At 44.0% G+C, this 20,409-nt stretch overlaps 1 protein-coding gene across 1 annotated transcript in view; it reads left to right on the top strand.

Moving 5' to 3' along the window:
* The window catches only part of lhfpl7 (LHFPL tetraspan subfamily member 7), a 90,482-nt gene that overhangs the window by 14,323 nt on the left and 55,750 nt on the right, over positions 1-20,409 (top strand). Inside the window, exon 2 of the mRNA XM_031857587.1 lies at positions 11,357-11,495. Within this exon, the coding sequence (XP_031713447.1) occupies positions 11,357-11,495 (139 nt within the window). The remainder of the gene's footprint in view (positions 1-11,356; positions 11,496-20,409) is intronic.

Below are 20,409 nucleotides of genomic sequence, written 5' to 3'. Positions count from 1 at the left end.
CTCTCTCTCTCTCTCTCTCTCCTGCAGTGCTGTGGTTGTTTGATGTATAAATATCGAACATCATTTCTGGATTGGGCCTCTTTGTGCACCAATTACGCTTTGCTGTTTGTTGGGATGCCAAACATACGCTTTTTCTAATGAGCAAACGTGCTGATTAACAGTTGCTCTCTTTTTTTTTCCTCACAGAATTTATTCACTTCATTCTTAATTTGAACAGTATCCTTTTCATCCATTTCTTATTAGCATCTGCTTTGAAAGCCAAGAGACAAAACAAGACAAATTCCATGGCTGGTGTCTTTTGAAGAGACTCTTGGTGGGGGGGGGGGGGGGTGTGAAGGGAGGCCTGACTCAAAAGTATCAGTTGCGCTATAATTCAATTACAGCATCTTTTGAGAGAGAGGAGAAAGGGGTAACTCTGCCCGGGGTTCCTCCCTTTTGACTACCCATCAGCCCCCACCACCAGCAGCCTATTATAAGAGTTGAATAAAAACCTCTGGCCCGGCTCTGAGGATGTCATCATTAAATCAGACCGTAAGGGATCCCGTGCATTTCAAAGCAGCTATTTGATCCGCTTTTGTGATCTATTATGAACAAGAGTGCGATGGAGAGGAGAGACGAGAGGCGGTATTAACAAGTTTCTGGTTAGATGCAGTTGTTTTTTTTTGGTGGGGGGGGGTTTGCTTTTCTCCCCCTGCCTGCACCTCAACCTGTACACCCCCCCCCCCCTCCTCTGCAGGACATCATACCCCCCCCAGGTATATGATGACTGTGACCTCATGCTGCAGTTTGGAGGATGAGGACGATAGGAGCTCAGACGTACAGCATCTCTGTTGACTGGGTTTTGGTCAGAGAGGTGAAGCCATGTGAGTTACGCTGCACTGATCTCTGCACTGTGAGAGCACTGCCAGATGGACACTTAATCACTTGTCATACAATTCTTGATCAACCCCTCATCATCATCAATGGATCAAGGAGGGACTTGACTCGTCTCGTAACTTTCCACAGTGTTTCTTGTGATGTCAATAACGGGACTGCAGGGCCGCAGTGCTCCATGTAGTTTGGAAACAGAGGTATTTCTTTCTCAGAGCAATGTGCCAAAAATAGAAGCTTTTATCTGCGTCCTATAGCCCTCCGTAACATTCTCTGTGTGAGTCATTGTCTGCGCTGCTCCACCTGAGGGTTTCATAAAGACGATTCTCCGTTGGGACGATATAAACCTGCGTGCATCTATTTCCTCTTCCTGCGCCGCGGCTGATGTGAAACTAGAGCTGTGGTTTATGTCTTTCTCCAGCAGTTCGGGGACCGGAGACTCACTGAAGTTCTCCGGCAGGTTGGCAGGTACCCCGAGGCAGTTTACATTCATACAACTTCTAACCATAGACAGAAATAAATCTTCTCCTAAACGTCTTTTTGAAAACGGAGAACGCAATGGAACAGAGTGGCTTTAACGTGCCAAACACTCCAGTAATTTCTCTCTGGAGTAACCTGCGGCCTCGTTTTGGCTTTTGGTGGTTTGTTGGAAACATTTAGGCCGCAATTTTTTTTTACCTTTGAACATCACTGATGAGCAGTCAGCATGTCCCCCCTAGCACTGAATGTTGTTGGCTGAAGGTATTGACTTTAAAGAGCCTTATGGGGAAATTACAGTGTGTTCAAGACCAAAGGGAAAATGAGGAATGAGTAAAAACTGCATTACATGGCTGCTAACAATCTTGCAGTTATTAAAAAAAATAAATTATATATATATATATATATATATATATTATTAGCCGTCATCATTCAGACCCACATGTAACTGGAAGATGAGCATTAAGATGCTTCTCTGGCTACTGTCGTGTGTTGTCAAGCTCATTGGAAGCAAACTTTTAACGAATAAGGGATTGATTATTATTATTATTATTATTATTATTATTATTATTATTATTACTATTTCTATCAACTGGTTTGGAGCGAATGAACTCGGCTACGCAAAGAGTAGTTTGGTCAGAAGTTGTCAGTAAAGGCTACGCTGTAATCTGCTACAGCTGATCTGTCGTAAGTTTTATGCAGCAACAAAAGCAAAAAGCACCTCACAATAACCGATTGAATTTTTCCGTTTCAATACAGCTTTTCTAATGCGATCCTTAAAAATGTGCACAACGCACGTTTACGGAAACACGGCTAGTGTGAGCACAGTTAGTGAATCGTCGATACTGACATAAGGTCATGGAGCAGCTTTGGCTCATTGATTAACAATAACTTGGATTCATTCATCACCCCAGAGCCCAGACGTCCCTTTGGTCTCCAGGTGGTGCAGCAGGTGGCAGTCAGTGGACAAACTGGAACCAGGCCAGCTACACAGGAGCGCTGTGGGAACGGCTGGATTTGACCTCTAAAAAGATTTAAATGGTTGTTGAGCCCCTATTGACTCCCACTATACATGGCAGTTTCACTATCTCCCCATGACGCCCACAATCCAACCACCACTCTGGAATAGAACTAAACACGCCTTTAATTAGTAATATGGACCATGTGAGCACAATATAATCTGAAATAATACATTTTTATAATGGATTTTGACACATTTTATTTCAAATGTTTTGAGATGTTTTACGGTGTCACAGATTTCTTACATGAATTGAATCGAGCCTTGAAGATTTTCCATCCGTGCGTTCACAGTGGGGTCTTTGTTTCAGATACAAACACACACACAACCCCACTATGTTTGGTTAGTAAAATACAGTAAGTAAGAACAGCAATGACAGGCTGAGGTTCGTGCAGACTCTGAACCAACATCCTGCCCTGAACTGTGATCCAAATCAAACATCCTCATAAAGTGCATTATGAAGGCGTGTGCGTTTCCTGTACGGGCTCATATATGGCATCTCTCCGAGTTCATTCCACTCACACACTGTGTGTGAAAGCGTCACTCTGACTGTACGAGAGATTCCCACCGTGTTTTCATTTAACATGACACCGAAGACTCGACACCACTTTAAAGCGTTGCTTTACAGCAGGGAGCGTCCTGTGCGTACATTTCTTTTAGCGTTGCTGTGTTTCTTGGCTCTTGTTGGGCAGAGATTAGAGATATTGCCATCGATAATATAAAGGAGTGGTGGCACAAAACGTTATAAATGTCCCAATTCACGGCCCAAACTGAGCGAAAGCTTGCGTTGGAGGTACCGCAAAAGAAATATTCAAACTATTCCAGGGAGTAGAGTGTGAAGATGAGTCCCAAAGAGCTGCAGTAAATATGCCCATATGGTGAGATTAATGCAGAAAGTTTGGCTTTTTAAGAAAATGTGCTGAAATGCAAAAATCTGTCTCTCAGAGCACATTGAATTATTTAAGCATTACATTTTTTAATTATTCATTTTAATGTCATTGCTTTGATATAAAATTCTCCTTCCGCTACCTGATTGCATTATAGCTGGCTCTTGACCCCGTGTACCTGGTTAAGAATGATAACAGTCAGAGTGTTCCTGTCTCACTGTTGTAAAGCGTTAAGAAGATCGTAGGAAGCATCAACTTCGGTTTGCAAGGAAACAGTTGTGCTTACTAGCAACAAATGCTAACCAAGTGAGCGAAGAAGCTAACGTCGACATACAAGGAGGCCTGTCCCAGTCAGAGCTCTAGAAGAAAGCAAAGAGACAAAGAAAATACATTGTTGAATACTTGCGTTTTTTGCACGAGTTGTATGACTTGTATGTACATGTTCTTGATGATGCCGTGAGCAAAAAAACCCCCCCTGAAATATATCTGTGTGTGAGACACCACAATGGGACCACAAAATGCTAAAAAGATAAAGGACATGGGGCTGAAATCAGCAGTGGGATTTTCCTTTCAAAAACTGCTGGTGTTAGTCAGCTGATCTAACGTTAAAGGTAAGAGAGCACAGTATTTGTGAGGAGTGTCTTTCTAGCAGACCACACAGTATGGACACCTCAATGTCTTTGGAAAAAATATCTCTCTCTGAGATTCTCTTCTGCTCCTGAAGAACAAATTACAGAGGCAGGCTTCAGGCAGAAAATGATATGAGGTTGTTGTGTCTTGGAACCATATCTCAAAGAATAACCGGAGCTCAGCTCGTGAACCAGTGTTTTGGTCACTTTATTTGCTGAAGGCACGTCCATATAAACCGCTCTGAAATCACACAAACCCCTTTATTCATTCGTCTTTCAACTTTTATTCCACATTCAGTTATTAATTATTCTTCAACCAGCTGACATACGATTCCAACGAGAGCGAATAGAAATTAAGTGAGTGATTCTTAATAGTTTATATGCCTCTCCTTTACTCGGGTGACAGCCAGCAGAAGGAAGCGGAAAAACCTCTGTGCTTATGTCTTATAATGATTTTAATATTAATATATATATATATATATATATATATATATATATATTTAATATTCCTCACAGGTTCTACTTCAAAACAACAGGCGTGTTGAAGCCGCACAGATTGAAAATAGTTGAAAAATCAAAGATGAAATCAAACTTCTCTCTCGAACTAATAACTCCCTCAGGGCTGTCTGCTCCTGCCAGTCCTCTCCCAGTGTCTCCATCCATCGACTGTGTGCTCCAGAGTTTTAAGAGTCTGGCCAAAGCGTTGCCTGGAGCTCCTCATTTTTTACTTACAATAAAGATAGACGTGCGGCTGTGGTGAGCGACATGAGAAACATGAGCAACATGAAACATTGATTTGTGGATCGTCATTACCAGGATAGCGTTTATGTAGCAATATGAAGAAGGGACAACTATTTTATTCTCGGACTTATTTTTGCATGTCCAACAGTCCAGTCTAACTGAAGGAAACTTTATGAATAATTTCAGAACTAAAAAATAGCAACATGCAAAAAACTAGGACGCATTTTTAGCTTCATTTCCATTTTAGTTATGGCAGTACGGTGGTATTTAACTGCAGATGGTTATTGTATGGATCAGTGTGATGATGAATAAAATCCCGCTGTTACAAACAGAAAACACAGTCGGTGACAGTGAGATCTTCAAAGTGTGCAGAAACTAACTTACAACCAACAAACAACCTAACTTGTAGTTTTGTGCTCTAAACCTAATTTAGTCGTTTCCTGTGAAGAAGGAAGATTATTTTGAAAAGACCGTATGCATGTAACAAATTTTCTTTTGTTGGAAAATGCCCCCAAAATAACTTTTCTTAATCTATCATATCAAGCGTTGTATGAGGATACCTTTAATGGGATGTATGATAGTCTATGTATTATCACACCCCGTATCCAAGTGCACCACGGTTCAGACAAACTTGGTCAGTAAATTACCTAAAGTGCAGGACACACTTGACTCACTGCAATCTGCACAAGGTTCATAAAAGTAAAGCCGTTAGTCTTATTTTCATCTGGAACTGATTTTTAGCCATCAGACATCACTGTTGCCCATACATGAATCAAAAACTCTGAAACTATTCCAGCTTTCACACATTAACCAACAAGTGTTTTTTTTTCGTGCCTGATAATACATCGAAGTATCATACTCAGCGTGGGACTTTATAATGTGTCACAACCTTTTCAATTTACAGTAACAGGATCTCCCCCTCTGAATGTACATGTGTTTGTATGCTCACACTGAGCTAACACTTTATGTGCGTCCCCGTGTGTGTGTGTATGTCCATGTCCTCCTAAGTGCTCCTGAATGTCACATCCTATCTGCGGCCTGTCCCCGAGGCACAAATGGACACTCACTGGGAGATTAACAGGTGATTAATCTCCACTCCCCTCTCTCTCTCTCTCCCTCCCTCATCTCCTCTCCATCTCGTATTCACTCTGCACACACAGCTTCGTCAGCCATTCAGAGGACCGTCACACGCACACACACACACACACACACTTACTGCACTCCCTCCGCCAGTCTCCGCCCAGTGAAGATCAATGAGAAAGACAGATGTATTATTCAGAGCATTCATTTGAGAGGTGGAGGGGGCTGCTTTTTTATTTTTTTGTATTAGTACTCTGGCAGGATTATCAGGATTCCTGTGAAAGATGAAGTCACAGGACGAGCAAGGAGAGAGATGGTACAGGGGAAGGTAAACGGTTTACAGAGAGCGGACTGGATAGGCGGTGGATGGAGCAGAAACAGCTCTGGCGGCTCAGAGATGTTCTGGGAGGCTGTGTCGCGGTGCTAATGGGCTTCTAGAGGCAGAACATGTCGAGGCCGATGCTTTAGTGCAACCGCTGGGTTCTCACGCTGCTGAATGCTGATTAGTGATGGGAGTGCCGAGGCAAGCTCACAGAGGACGGCACACCTGCGCGCATTGGCAACATACACTAAAGCACACACGCACGGTAGAGATCCGGCTTCACCTCTTGTCCTCCATAAAGACGAGACGTTCGGTCAAAGTAGTGGGGTTGTTTCTGTCAAGGGCCGGGGGATGAGCATTAACTGTGTCCTCTCCCTGGCACTTCTGAGGGGCAGAAACCTTCCATTTTTCACAACCCCGCACTGAAACATTTAGCCATTCAGTCCAGGCTTGGAAAGGAAAAGTGCGTTTAATGAGACATGCCCTGCCATCTCCGGCTTGTAACCCCCAATTGAGGAGACAATGAAATTTTATTGGCCCGTACTGTGTAATCCCTGACTTCCTTAATGTAATTGGAAATCAAAGAGTCCCATTCAGACTGTCCCTTTATTACTCAAAGCAGCTGGATGGAGGGTTTTTTGTATCCCTGCAGTTATTGGTCTCCAACAGGCTTAAGATGTGGGCCATTTACTGTGGGAAACCAATAAAGTTTCTTTATGATGGAGCCAGGTATTCTCAGTTGTGCATCACGGCGGAGATACACCAAATCCGTTGACGTATGTGAAGTCGACGGATCTTATTCATTCTTTTTCTATAAAGAGAAGGAGATCTGGCCGCACGTTGCATGATGGATACGGCTTGGCGACCTGACTGCTCGTTCGCCGTATCTGAATATGATGCATAACCATGACTCAGCCTCAAATGAGGTCCGTCCATCCTAAGGCAGCAGGCCTGCGAAACTCTGATCAAACAGTCAAATATCACAAACATATTTTAGGGTACTGTTGAGCTGTAAAATGAGAAAGTTTGTTTAAAACAGATTCAAAAACAAAGTACCCTCAATCGGCTGGAGCAAACCAAACCGCTTTAGGTTCCGCTTTGTCTTTCCGTTTTTTCTGTATTTGGTGTATCTCCACCATCAATCTTGACCTTTAATCAGCATTGTAACACTTGCATGCTCCAGGCATGCTATTATTGTGGGATTAATTGGCGCTCGTGGGTCAAATCCGCCAGGTATTGTCTTCATTAATTATGGACGTGGTGTCCAAATCAAGTTTTTAGACTGCAGCAAAGAGATTAAGACAAATCTGCCTTTTATCCTCCGCCAAATGAAAACTTTTATTTCTCCCCTCCACAATTTTTCCACTCTTTCGACCCCCGTCTCTCCTCCGCGGCTCCAGCTGTTGTAGTGGCTCTACCAGTTATTAACACACAATTACAATCTATTTAGGAAGCATCACTGAGGACCAGTGCTGTTAGCGGCTCATTTTCTACTAAATTAGCTTGTGCTCAGAGCCAGCACAGTCTTGGAAAAAGGCCTCCGAAATCTTTCTGTATCGTCTGTAAGTAAAAGTGGTAATGATTATGAGTTTGTTTCATCACGGAGCTGATTAATTGGGACACCATTAATTGAAATGTTGGTTGTTTTCTGTAAAAACAGCTGTTTAGCGCTGTGATAGCCTTCGTTAGTCTCTTGGGCTGTTTTTAAATGGCACACAGAAAATGTAATGTGTATGAATCTATTAGTACTTGCAGATAATTGAGTGACTGGAAAACTGACAGAATACACAAAAAGCAGCTGGATTTTCAGCATACATATGGAAATATTTATTTCCCTCCCAAACACTCACGCATTTTTATGCTGATCATCATTGTCCGACTTAATTTAGCTGACTACAACATCATAACGCGTCTTTTATTGTTTAGTGAGTGAGCCTTATATACCTGGGCATGGCTGCCCTCCCCCCTCCCGCTCCGCTCCCCTACATGAGACACGATGCACCTTCAATGTGTCGTGGTGAATCGAGAACAGCAGGGTGGGAGGTAGGCTGCACACTGAGAGCCCACGAGGCACGCCGAGATCAAGCAACAGAGAGAAAGGAGAAATTCCTCTGCATACATGAATATCATTCCAGCGAGAGAGAGAGAGAAGAACAAAGACCCACCAAGTTAATGACTTTTCTGTATCTTCGAGTGTGCTGCGTCTCCTCCGCCCTCTTGTAGTCGCCGGGTTCAAACGAAGAAAAACAAGTAGCTGTGGCAGGAGTAGCTGAGATAAGAGCTCTTATTGGCAACATGATTTCTTCTTTACTTGTCATCACCCTGTTATGGTATATTAAAACGGCACTGACCCAGCATGGATCAAATAACTACTTGTTTTTGGAGGGGGGTCGCTCATGCTCAACCCCCGATAATCACCAGCTAAATCTGCACTTCTTCTAAGCTCTAAGGAGCCTAATAGCGTCTCTTAGCTCATTGTTTACGGCCCACAATTTGAGTCTTTTGGTTAACTCTCATTGCTCTCGTAGCGTCATTTTGGCCGCAGAAGACACCTGTTTTGGGTTGAAAAGAACACTAAAAACCCACCGTACACTACCTGCTCATGCAACAGCAGTTCGACAAGGTAGCTAGTGAGCATTTAAGCTAGCAGCTAAAGAGACTGATGTTTCTCTCGCTGATGACCAAACCAGAAGTGAAACACAGTGAATACTGGATTTACATCCGTCAACTGTTCACTATAGACCGTACATAAGAAGTGGAAGTAGTCACTGTGATGTCCCTCTTGGTTTTGAATCCTTGAGTTCGGTATCTTGGCCGTCTCCATGTTAGTTTCTTGCAACCAAAAGTGACACGAGAGGGTGGAGCTAAAGTACAACAGAATACTGAATAGGACATTTGACGACCAAAACAGTTACAATTAACTTTCATTAACTGAAAACACACTGTGAAAGGGTTTAAAGTTGTACAACAAAAACGACAAAAAAAGGCACAGACTGGAGATCGCGGTGGAAGCGACCTGTCAAGTGAGAAGCAGAGTCATTTCCTCATAGATGTACATACAATCTGACTTCTGTCTGCAACCGGAGGAGTCGCCCCCTGATGGCCAGAAGAACGAAAGTTGAAAGCAATTCTGCATTGGCTGCACTTCTTCTGCCGTATCACTTTAAAAGCTGATGATACGGGATTGCTGTGTTGACCGCTTGTTTCTGCTCCCCCTGTGTGGCCGGAAATATCAGTTACTGCAGGTTAAAAGGCAAACTATGGCATGGAGGCTCACGTTTGCTAAATATTATCAATCTCTAATGTCAGGTAGTTATTCTGTATAGATGTGTTTCATTTACAAACTTCATTTAAAGAGCGCCTTTGATGAGGAATCTCCCAGAGACTAAACTGGCACTTGTTACTGGTGGGAATATAAGACATACCTTCCGGGTCCTTCCAGCTGCACATGCAGGCCTACGTGTCGGTGGTTTTGACCATTCCCATAGCTGCATTGCATTTTCTTTTACTTTGGTTGGAGAAATTCTTATCGCTTCTTTGTTTTATAATTATATGGATTTCTTTCCTTATGGTTGTTGAATGGTGGTAATAAGCTATTCCATCTCTCTTCGTGTCTGACACAAATGCTGTCTGAGAAGGTTTTAGATGACCAGGACATTTCCTGTAGCTGCAGGAAATATTTTAATGAAGGCTGTGTTGTCCATTTTTTTGTCCAGCTAAGGAAAAGCAACATGTTCCTTGAAATGCAAGATACCAGAGATATGACTGCCAAAAACAATTAATGTGAGGTTTCTCTTGCACCGCTTTACACCAAGCACCATTCATACTTTTTGTGTTTATTTAAACTCAATTATTCTCATCAACATCAACTTTATATTCATGACGTCCACCTCATGTTTTACGTGTAAGCATGCTAATAACGTTGGTTATTTAGTACTAAACACAATGCAAAGCTGAGGCTGATGGGAATGTCGTTAGTTTAACTTTAGCAGGTATGCCGTCATAAAGCAAAAGTATAATTAAATTTTGAACCGGATCACTAAAGTCAGTCGGATTCCTCTGAGGACTGAGAGGTGATCACTGTGCTGAATAATGATGTAGTTTCAATCATAAATTTAATCAAATTAAACTTCTAATCATTCTCAAAATGATTTGCAATAAAAAGCACCTTCCTGAAGGAGTTTTGCTCTTATTCTGCGCATGCTCTTCCGTTGCTTGACTGCTGCGGTCAAGGTGCCCTTGTGCAAGGCACTTTGCTCCCAGCAGTTCCCAGGGAGCTGATCTGTAACCCAGATGTGAAGGAGTTTAGAGCCAGTGTTTATGTACGAGTGCGATAATAGAGAGAAGAAAACACTCATGTTCAACAAACCCGCGCGAGTAAAGGTCAAAAGAACAATCATCATCATTTCCACCGACATCATAGCACTTCAATATTTCCTCGCTCCCCTCTCTACCTTCCCCGCCAAACACCCAGAACAAGCTAATTAAATCTTCTGTCAGGCGTGGAAATCACTCTGCTTTCATCCTTCCTCCGTTCACGTCCGTCACGTCAGGAACATGCATAACGACACGTGTTTTTAGGGGGGCTGTAATTCCCCCGTGCGTGTTAGACATGTCTCTCTGATCGCCGCCGCCTGCATGCTAATCACCAATGTGGTGCTGCTTTCTGACTGCGTCAGCGTGCTGCACTTTTAAAATGCGTCGAGGAGGATGTGTGGCGGCGCTATTGAGAGTCAGTTTGAGAGGTTGTGAAGATCAAGCGGCACCACGAAGACACGCAGGTTGTGGGAAGCGCACTCACACATACTGTACACATACACACACACACACACACACACTCCCTCAGGGCTTTAAACTTGAAGCTGCCACTCGTCCAGTAATGCGCTCTTTCCCAGGAGTCTCTCTGTAAGAGCAGAGCAGGAGGCAAGTTTAGCACATTGCACAAACAACTTCCTCACAGCCGGAGGATAAAATATCCTGGCTGCTCGTATAGCTCATCAGGAATCGTTTGTGTGTGATAGCTTTCTGCCCTTGTTTTGCTCCTCTTGCTTGCACTATGTGTGTGTGTGTGTGTGTGTGTGTGTGTGTGTGCGATTAAGCAAAGATGTAATGAGTAGGGACAGTGCCCTGTTGTTTGGCCGTGAAGTGCTGCTTTCCAGCTGAGAGAGTCATTAACCTGTTTTGGAGCATCGACTGAGAGGTTGCACAGTGTGACCTGACCAGACACACAGACTTGAAGGCATTTGTTTGTGGCTACATGACGGTCCAAGCTACTGTCTGCAGACTGTCTTGCAGTCTTAAAGTGAAATTGTTCTGTGTTTGTGTTCCTCAGACCAGCGCGGTGCTCTGCTCGGGAGGCTGCGCCCTGCTGGCCGTCAGCTCCCTGTTGGCCATCATCACCATCTTCCTGCCCAGCGGAGGATGTGAGAGGAGGATCTGCACCCTGGCTGGATACATGCAGATGGCTGCAGGTCAGTACAGATGTGAATACGCACACAGACAAACTGCAGGAGCTCACTCGTACTCGATCCAGACGGAGATGTTTCTCACAAATAGCAAAAAATGATATCCCGTCTTTCACCTCCGCAACAAACACTGATATGGCTGTCTATTGTTGGAATTGTAAAAAAAACGTGTTGAATTTTTTGCCCGTCAGTCAGTCAAAAAAAACAACAACAAAGAAAAGAAACAACTCGAGGACAGCTGCTGCTAGGCAACCAGTGTCTGCATAGCACTTGCGCGGGTGAACCAGCGAAGGGAAGGGCGAGGACAGATTTAGAGCCTGCTGTTAAAAAGACAATTATGCCTCCTTAACACAGGTCATCGGTTCAGGGTTGCGTGTGACTTATCAGGCCTCCGCTCTCACTCAAACAGAGAAGCAGTCTCGTAAAACAAAGCGCGGCGCCCTGTCAGCGCGTGGGCTTCAAAAGCCCTGAATGCCGCACAGCTCGTGTCGCTGCTCAGTACCGGCCTTCACGCTCTCGCTTTGTGCATCAGGGCCATTTTTCTATCAGTTGGCATAGATTTCTTTCTGTTGTTGTGTGAGAGGATACGGTTCCTGTGCGATTAAGTTCCAGAACATATTTTGTTGTACGTGTTGCACCATTTAACTGGAGACTCTTTCCCTATACATTCCTGCCATTTTTCTGAAGCTTTTGAAGCACTTCTGTTGCCAGGTCAACTGATCCACGAACCCTTAGTTGTTATTTCAGCAGCAGTTACGTCGCCTCTATCCTTGAGAATGTTTAGTCGCTAATTTAAATCCCTGCATGTGGCATTTAGCTAGGCGTAATTACAGGCTGATTTCATTGGGCAGGTTAAGTCTTTACAGACAGAACTGGGACTTTCACAGGGTTAATGGTGTGTTTAAAGTGGCGCTTATTGCTTACAGCCAAAAAGTCTCTGTCTGACTCCAGAGTCAGATCAATGTTGCTTTGGGAGGAAACGAGAAGGAGTCCGTGGCGAAGCAAGTGTGTGTGCGTCTCCGTCCCGCTCTGCGTGCGCTACAGCTGCGTGTCTTCATAGCAACAGACTTTTGCGGAACAACAATGAGAAGCGAGGAGCCGGGCCTTTGTTCCGTTTCCAGGTCGACTCTCGTCTAGATAGACGGAGGTTTCACAGAGAGCCCACAAAGCCCAGAGGAGGGCAGATCAGACGAGTGTTTGTTTTCCCAGCGCTGCAAGTGTGTGTGTGTGTGTGTGTGTGTGTGTGTGTGTGTGTTGAGTGCTACCAAAGAAGGCTGGTAAACTGAAACAGGTAGATAAAGAACAATGGTTGTCTTTGTGGTGTGCATCTTATCAGTGTTGCATATGAAAGTGTGTGTGAGAAATGAACTGCTGACGAGATGCTTGTCAACTGTCCCTCTCTAGATAGAAGCCTGTTTTGATCCACATGTTTACTACAGTACTGCTGACAGCCAATGCAGATGTCAGTGTGTGTGTGTGTGTGGTGGTTTGTTACTCTACTTGATGATGGATGGAAGTCATTATGAGGACAAAAAACAAAAGAGATCTCCTATAAAGTGAGGACGTATAACTTCTTTCGAGGTTTGGGGTTTGAAACGTGTGAAGACGAGGATGAAGGTTGGAGTTTGAGTCACTTTGAAGCAGTGCTTTGAGAGGTTCTGGCTTTCTTTTGCAGAACATCAAAAGTGTAAAACAATGATAACAATGATTTCTGATAGGAAGGGAGGGACGGGTTTATTTGCTTGTACTGGAATGTTGTAAACTGGTAGGATTGAAGAAAGACACACATGCAAAAAAAAAAGAATTTGCACATTGTATCATGTGACTTATATGATCATATGAAAGATTGGTAGTAGGTGAACAAATATAAATATTTGTATGTATTAGAGCTACAAGGTCAGAATTCACAACTTTAGCCTGTTGCACTGCAAAGAGTGTATGCCGTAATTGAATTAGGTGGTTAAAAAAATCTTAAAAAATCTTAAAAAATGAAGATTCTTTGAACAAGCAAATATTGTTTATTTCTAAAATGTGCATGTCTTTGTGTGTGTGCTATGTTTGTTTATGTGCATGTTGCAAATTTAGCTCATACAAACTCTAATTTTTATCAGCATTTTGCTTTAATTAAGGCCACAAGTCAAAATGTGGTGACCGCCAACATCATGCAGGAATAGAGGAGGGCTTTTCAAGTACTTGAGCCTCATTTTTAGACATTCTTTACATCTGCAGACCCCAACGTGTGGACATTATTCAGAGTGACAATTGTCAAGGAGTGTGCACTCACGACCAAGCTGCAAGACAGCATCAACTAGAGGCTGAATCATTCCCCTCTGAACAGCCCACCTCCAACCCTTGCTGTTCCCATTTGCTTACAGCATCTACATCTGCTGTATCACTGCTGCTATCGCTCAGGTATAGAAACACCAGAGGCACAACCCAGGAACGTTTGTCTGTCCTATAAGAGGTAGAAGCACATGACCTTACATATCAACAATTCCGTCATCTCTTGCGGCGCACACACACACACACACACACACACACAAACACAAACACAGCCGAGGGCTGGTTTGAACCAGGAAAAACCTTTTCTCTGCGAGGTAAAAAACTGCCCCGGCTCTTTCCTTTCTTGGTCTCGCGGTCCCGTGGGCAAAGTCCAGAATTAGATGTGAACTTGCTAACCCTACACTGGATCAGCTCAGCGCTCCATCCAGCGGTGCAGCTGCTGCGACGGCGAGCACCGCCGCCATCAATGTTTTATGCTCAGAGAGAGAGAGAGAGAGAGAGAGAGAGGGAGGCAGAACATTTCTGTGTGCCGAGGCGGGGAGCTTTTTCTCCTGTCATGCATATTTCATCGGCCTGTTCTTCTTAGTGGTCAGGATCCATTGGATTGGACGGCTCTTTGGTCGGGCGGTGTGTGTGTGTGTGTGTGTGTGTGTGTGTGTGTGTGTGTGGAGAGAATGAACAGACAGATATTCACATGTGAATTCACACACTTTACAGGGAAGGGAAATAAATACAAGCATTACTGATTGAATGCACATCAATGAACTGTGTTTTACTTTCACTTCTACAAAAGCTAGCGTTCCAGTTCTGAGTAACGGGGACTTCACCCTTCATTCTGGCTGATCTCCCCGTTTATTTCAATTTATTCAGCTTCATCCGCCCGACATGTGCAGCTGAACACCGCGCTGGGGTTTTCTTCGTGGTACGACGCTCAGGCAGCCTCTCGCAGTGCGGTTATCTGTTCGGGGCTGAAGACATGTCACACTCGGCTGAGTGTACAAGCACTCGCTGCACATACAAGCTTAATCTCAGCGCTTTTCCTGCGGGGGTTATTGCCATATTAACATATGGAGATAATTTACATGATGTGCTTACATAAAAAACGTGCAGGAGATTTTATGAGCTGCATTGATTGCCTGTTTGTTTTTTCTCTTTTCGTCGATGTGACAGCGAGTGAGTATTCCAGTTTAAAAAGCAAAATGTTTTCCTGTGAAAATGGCTCTTTGGGAGTTACTTGGGTTGAGGACTTGAAAGCGAAACGCCTGAAGCTGTGTTTTTCTGCTCTTGAAAGAAATATGAACCACAGTGTGTTTTTTTTTCTTTTCTTACCTGCACAGTCGGAGATGTTTGTGTTGCTTGTGGTTGTTTATTCTTACACGGAGAGATAACAGGAGAGAAACGGCACAATCGGCGAACCACAAGTGAAATCTGGCTTTACTTTGAGTGCTGAATTTGGCAGCACTCTCTGGTGACGTTTTTTTATGCAAACAAACGGTATGTAAACTCAAATTGTACAGGGGTGGTGACGAGGGATCCTGTAATTTAAGACATATTTCATGTGCGGTAGCGTCAAAATGTTTCCAAAAATATCAAGATCCTATTGAAGTCCCTTTACCTCAAGACATCACACTCCTCGACTGAAGCAATCAGCAATTTCCCAAACTGAAAGCACAAGTAAATTGAAGAAACATATTTGGTTACCCCTCATATACAGGTGAAGTCCTGAAGTAATAAAATAAAGCTAACTTTATTTGGTAAATTTAGATTTACCTCGGTGATGTACAAATCCTGGTATCTTATTTGACCTTTGAATAAAGCCTTTTTGATTTGATTTGATTTGATGTAAACTTCAGCATATATTTTTTGCTAACATCATTTGAGAAAGTTACCACTAATTACTGTGTATCTTGTTAGAGGCGAAAGAGATAAATCTATTTCAACTATAAGTTTAGTTTTTCATCAAGAGAATTGTCCCAAAAATCATAATTTTAGGTGCTAAAAGTGCTAAATTTTAGGTGCTGAGTATTTTCCCCTATTCTCAATAGCTTAGTATTTACCTTTGACGCCTCAGATCTCGTTTTGCGAACTTTGCGGGTACCCAACCCCCCCCCCATTGGCAACCACTGATTAAGACCAGGTTTTGATGTGTGGACAGGCAGGTTAAATTGCTCATGGGCACTTGGGAAACCAGCCTCTTGTTGTACAGCAACATCAGTGACGGCTACATTATTCTTCTGACGTCCTCTGATCCATCCACAGGACTGTATTTAAATCAAAACCGCGACACGTTCGCCGCTCTTGGCGGTGACTGAACGTATTTTGCCGTCTCAGCAGGATGAATGAGAGCGACTCTGTGGGGGAATATCGTCATTCGTTCAGTGAACCAACTTTTGGCCGAAAAATCTTTTCTAATTTGCAGCTAAACTCCATCCAACCCCGGCTGTACCCGGTGAACATTTCCCTTTGAAGCCCCCCCCGTTCAACCGCTCTGGAACTGTGCCTCCTCATCTGCATCTCCATCAGAAGGAGTCCTCCGCTGATTTTTAACCCCGACCCTGGCTGCTTGGGAACGCAAAAGGCAGAGTGTAATTCCTGTGTGTTTCCCTCACACAAACACAAACACACACACACGCATCCAGTTGCATTGTGCTGATGCCGAGGAAGCCCGGCCTGTTGTGTCAGCGTTCCCCTGGGCAAAGCTGCTGCGCAGATGTTCTCGGAAAGCGCGGCGATGAAAATAGGAATTTGCCTTTGATCAAAGCACCTGCTGTGTTATTTCCGCCGGAGCCCCATATGGTACCAGCGCCAGCTGTCAATCACCTCTCCGATACAGATGAATACATTTTCCATATCAGGCCGCATTAGAGCGGCAGACTCTATTAGCGGAATGTTTTTCACCGTGCGCGTGATTGGAACATTGTTCATGCCGCTTCTGAAGCGTTCCTCTGACAGAAAGTATCAGGCTAAGTGAGGGGGAACTTTTCTGAGAGAGCAGACAACGCTGACGCATTGTTTGATTGCCTCTGCCATCTTTGAACTCCTTCCAGCTGCCCTCGGGCACAAGACGAAGCCGCTCCTGTCTCCACATCGTCTCTGTGTGTGTGATGGAAGCAACTTCAGGTCAGGATTCCTCGCCAGCCGGTGTTTTTGGGGGGCCTTTCATTTCTGGTCCAAAGCTTTCTGGTCCGCCCTCCAGGCTGCTTGCCTCTCATTTAATATGCTGTATGTCTGAGTGTGTATGTGTGTGTGTGTGTGTGTGTTTTAAATCCACTCTCATTTATCCGGCCTGTCACTCACTCCTCCATCCAATTCTCCCTTTCATCCTGTTCTCTCAACTCCTCTCCCCTCGCTTCGGAGTATCCCCTATAAGCACGTCTTTACCACAATCACAACCCCCAAACCTCGCTTGTTTTCTGTTCGATCACTGATATTTCATTCTGTTTCATCATGAGTCGGCCCGGCTCGAGGCTCTCGCCCGCCCCAAACGTGCATTTTTAGCAAGGAGAACTCGTTCCACCGCCGAATCTCACCTAAAGAAATGAGAGAAAAGTCGATTTTGGCTCCCTTTGTTGGCAGCGTACTGACAGAACGTGACCCAGTTTAGATGCAGCGCGATGCTGACACTGTGACCTCTTCACCTGTGACTCGCAGCGCGCTGACTGTAGACATTCATCACAGACGTGCGTCGTGTCAGTCACAGTGTTTGCGCGCGTGTCACTTTTTGTGTAATCAGGGCGGCGTTTTGCTCTCGCAATGCACACAGTAATCTGAGTGTTCTTTAGGTTCGTGCTGTAGCTTAACAAATCCCATTAATTAAACAGGGCAGGAGCAGATTTACACAGAAATCATTAATATTTACTGGAGGAACACTACACGGCCGCTTCATCTGCAAACGTGACAAAGTGTTCACAAACATGCAACGTGTTTGCTACATTCCTTTTTGCTTTCCCCCGCTGTATTACAGCATTTGTCATCGTTGCAAATGGATAAACCAGGCCTAATGTCCCCGCATGAATCAGAGCTTGCGTTTGTTTGTGTATTTGTGTATGCTGAGCTCATTGGTCAAATCTGATGTCTGCTATAATTATGAGCACTCGGCTCTACTCGCTCACTGATACATCGGCCAAAAAAACAAACAAACACAGTAATTGGTCCACCAGTCAATTAGAGACGGACTGTAATTAAGACTGAACTTTCATCCTGTCCAATTCATCTATTTTCTTTCCGTTTTCTGGAGAGCTCTGCTATAGACTTTTGTGTTGAGGCAGCCGTCTGAGATCAGCTGTTTTTTTCAATCTATCTTTAATGCTGCCTTTTAAAAGGGCGCATGTGCTTTGATCATTTCTTCCTCATCAAATGTAAGGAGGCAAGAATATCAGCATGTTTAAAGGGCCGGTCTGTAGCACTAACGGGGCAGCTATAGGCAGATTGTTTCTACAGTAGCCCAGGAAGGACAAACCAAACACAGGGCCTTTTTGCGTCTCCGCGTCGGCCTCCGTAGTTCTCCTATAAGCTTGGCACTCTGGAGAAGCTTTGTCTGATATTAATGCTCTTTATAATATTAATCAACGCTTTGATTATCTCTGCTTCTGCACACACACACACGCACACACACACACATATGCCGAAACTATCCTAGCATGTGGTTTCGCCTCCCTGAGTTGTGTCACGCTAGCAGGCAACAAATGACAAGTTGACAGAGGAGAGGAGGAAGATGAACGTTATCACATGTGTTCTGGTGGACCGGCTCGGTTCTCTCACTTCTGTCAGACGGGGAAGAACCGTCGCAGGGTCCAAAAAAACCCCCACGCTCGGCTGTTTCTTATTCCTCTCCTATCCCCTTCCTCTCGCTGCTCCTCCGTCATCCTGCCATGAAAGCCTGCCTGGCAAACACACACATATACACGCTTGCGCTCAAACACACTCAAAAGAACTAGTGGCTATGCATATTACATGAGTTCTCCACCTCCGAAGGCCTCTTTGCTATTTCTTCTTCTTTTTTTCCATTTTGCAACTCACAGCGGAGATGATGAGGTTGAAGCCAGATCCGTGCACTTAAGGGCTGTTTTTCTTACTTCGCTGCAGAAGACAGAAGCTGCCGTTTTATGGGAAACCTGTGACTTTAAAACATCAATATGTAATTCAGAAATATCTTTGTGTTTGTAGACAGTTGAGACCGGGAAGTTAAGGAAAATCTATTGTCTATTGATGCGCTGGTGTTGCTCTGTAATAATCCCTATTGCTTTCCTTTAATCTCCCCTCGCTTGAGTTTGAACTGGGAACTGGAAAGACTCATGTTTGCACTAAATAGGATGAGGCACCTGTGCACACTCAGGTGTGTGCTCTGTACCAGTTTTTTACTGAATCCAATCTAGATGGTCGCTGGTTACAGTCACGATAGCAGACTGGCTCAGTTATGGTCACAGTAAAGTATGTGTGTGTGTGTGTGTGTGTGTGTGTGTGTCTCCTAGGAATTCCCACTACTGTCTGTTTGATGTGAACAACAGCCAGGATGACTCACTGTTGTGTCTGTGGCTGTTTGAATGCAGCTGCTTCATTCCTCCACACTAGGCCCTCAGCCGTAAACACACACACACACACACACACACACACTTGGATGAATGCGTGTGTGTGCATGTTTACATGCTCTCCTCTCAGTCTCATTTCTCTTATGTCGTTTTATCCTCTTGCCTCTCGTGCAGTGATTGATCCTCTGCTCGGAGGCTTCTCTTGAGTGCGCAGTGATGAGTGAGAGCTCGCGCCGCGTTGTCGTGTTTTTGTTTGTGCCATCTGTGTTGTCGGGAATTAGTTTTTGTAGGCAATATGAAGGGGCCGAGAGCGCCGGTGCCCGCAACACACACACACACACACACACACACACACCATGATTGATCGGGAATGCTGCTCCATTGCTATTGCTTCACTCGTGTTTATGACTGTCTCATTTGTATGGGGAAAATGAATATGTTAGCTCTGCTAAGTGAATTAAAAATGCTGCATCTTGAGGATGGTGCGCGGGTGTGTACATGTATGTACGCTGACCGACCTACTGTGATGTCCTGTACTTATAAAGAACGAAGGGATTTCGGCTCAAAGTGCAGCCTGTTCTACAACATTGACTTTTACAGCTGTATAGAAGCTTTGTCAAAAAATTCTAATTGTTCCAGCACTATTCACCCTTTGAATCACCTTAGCAGTGAAGCAACGAGAAAACAAAGTCAAAAAGTCTCCTCAATGTTAATGACATATGGGAAATATGCTTATTCGCTTCCTTGCAGAGAGTTAGCTGAGAATATTGATATCACTCTCATATCTGCATCCAGCAGCAGGCTGGCTTAGCTTTGCATGAAGATGAAAATAAAAATCTCGCAAGAAAGAAAATATGTGTATTTCCAGAAAATGTGGAACTATTGCTTTAAATATATGTTAATATGTTAAGTGACAGGAAAGTGAAAAACACCCCAAAACAATCTGCAGCTGAAAGGAAAGAAATCACAACTTAAATGCAGCAATTTCCGGTAGTTATGTGTACAATGCTGTTAAAAATGGACTGAATGAACTGTTGTTCAGAACTTATATCGTGCTTTTAAGTGTCGGAGAGAGAGAGAGAGAGAGAGAGAGAGAGAGAGAGAGAGAG

The sequence above is a fragment of the Anarrhichthys ocellatus genome, unplaced genomic scaffold (genome assembly GCF_004355925.1).
Source record: "Anarrhichthys ocellatus isolate YVR2014 unplaced genomic scaffold, GSC_Weel_1.0 scaffold18, whole genome shotgun sequence".
Classification (NCBI taxonomy): domain Eukaryota; kingdom Metazoa; phylum Chordata; class Actinopteri; order Perciformes; family Anarhichadidae; genus Anarrhichthys; species Anarrhichthys ocellatus.
The sequence above is the reverse complement of the archived record's forward strand: the minus strand, read 5'-3'. Positions and strand labels throughout refer to the sequence as shown.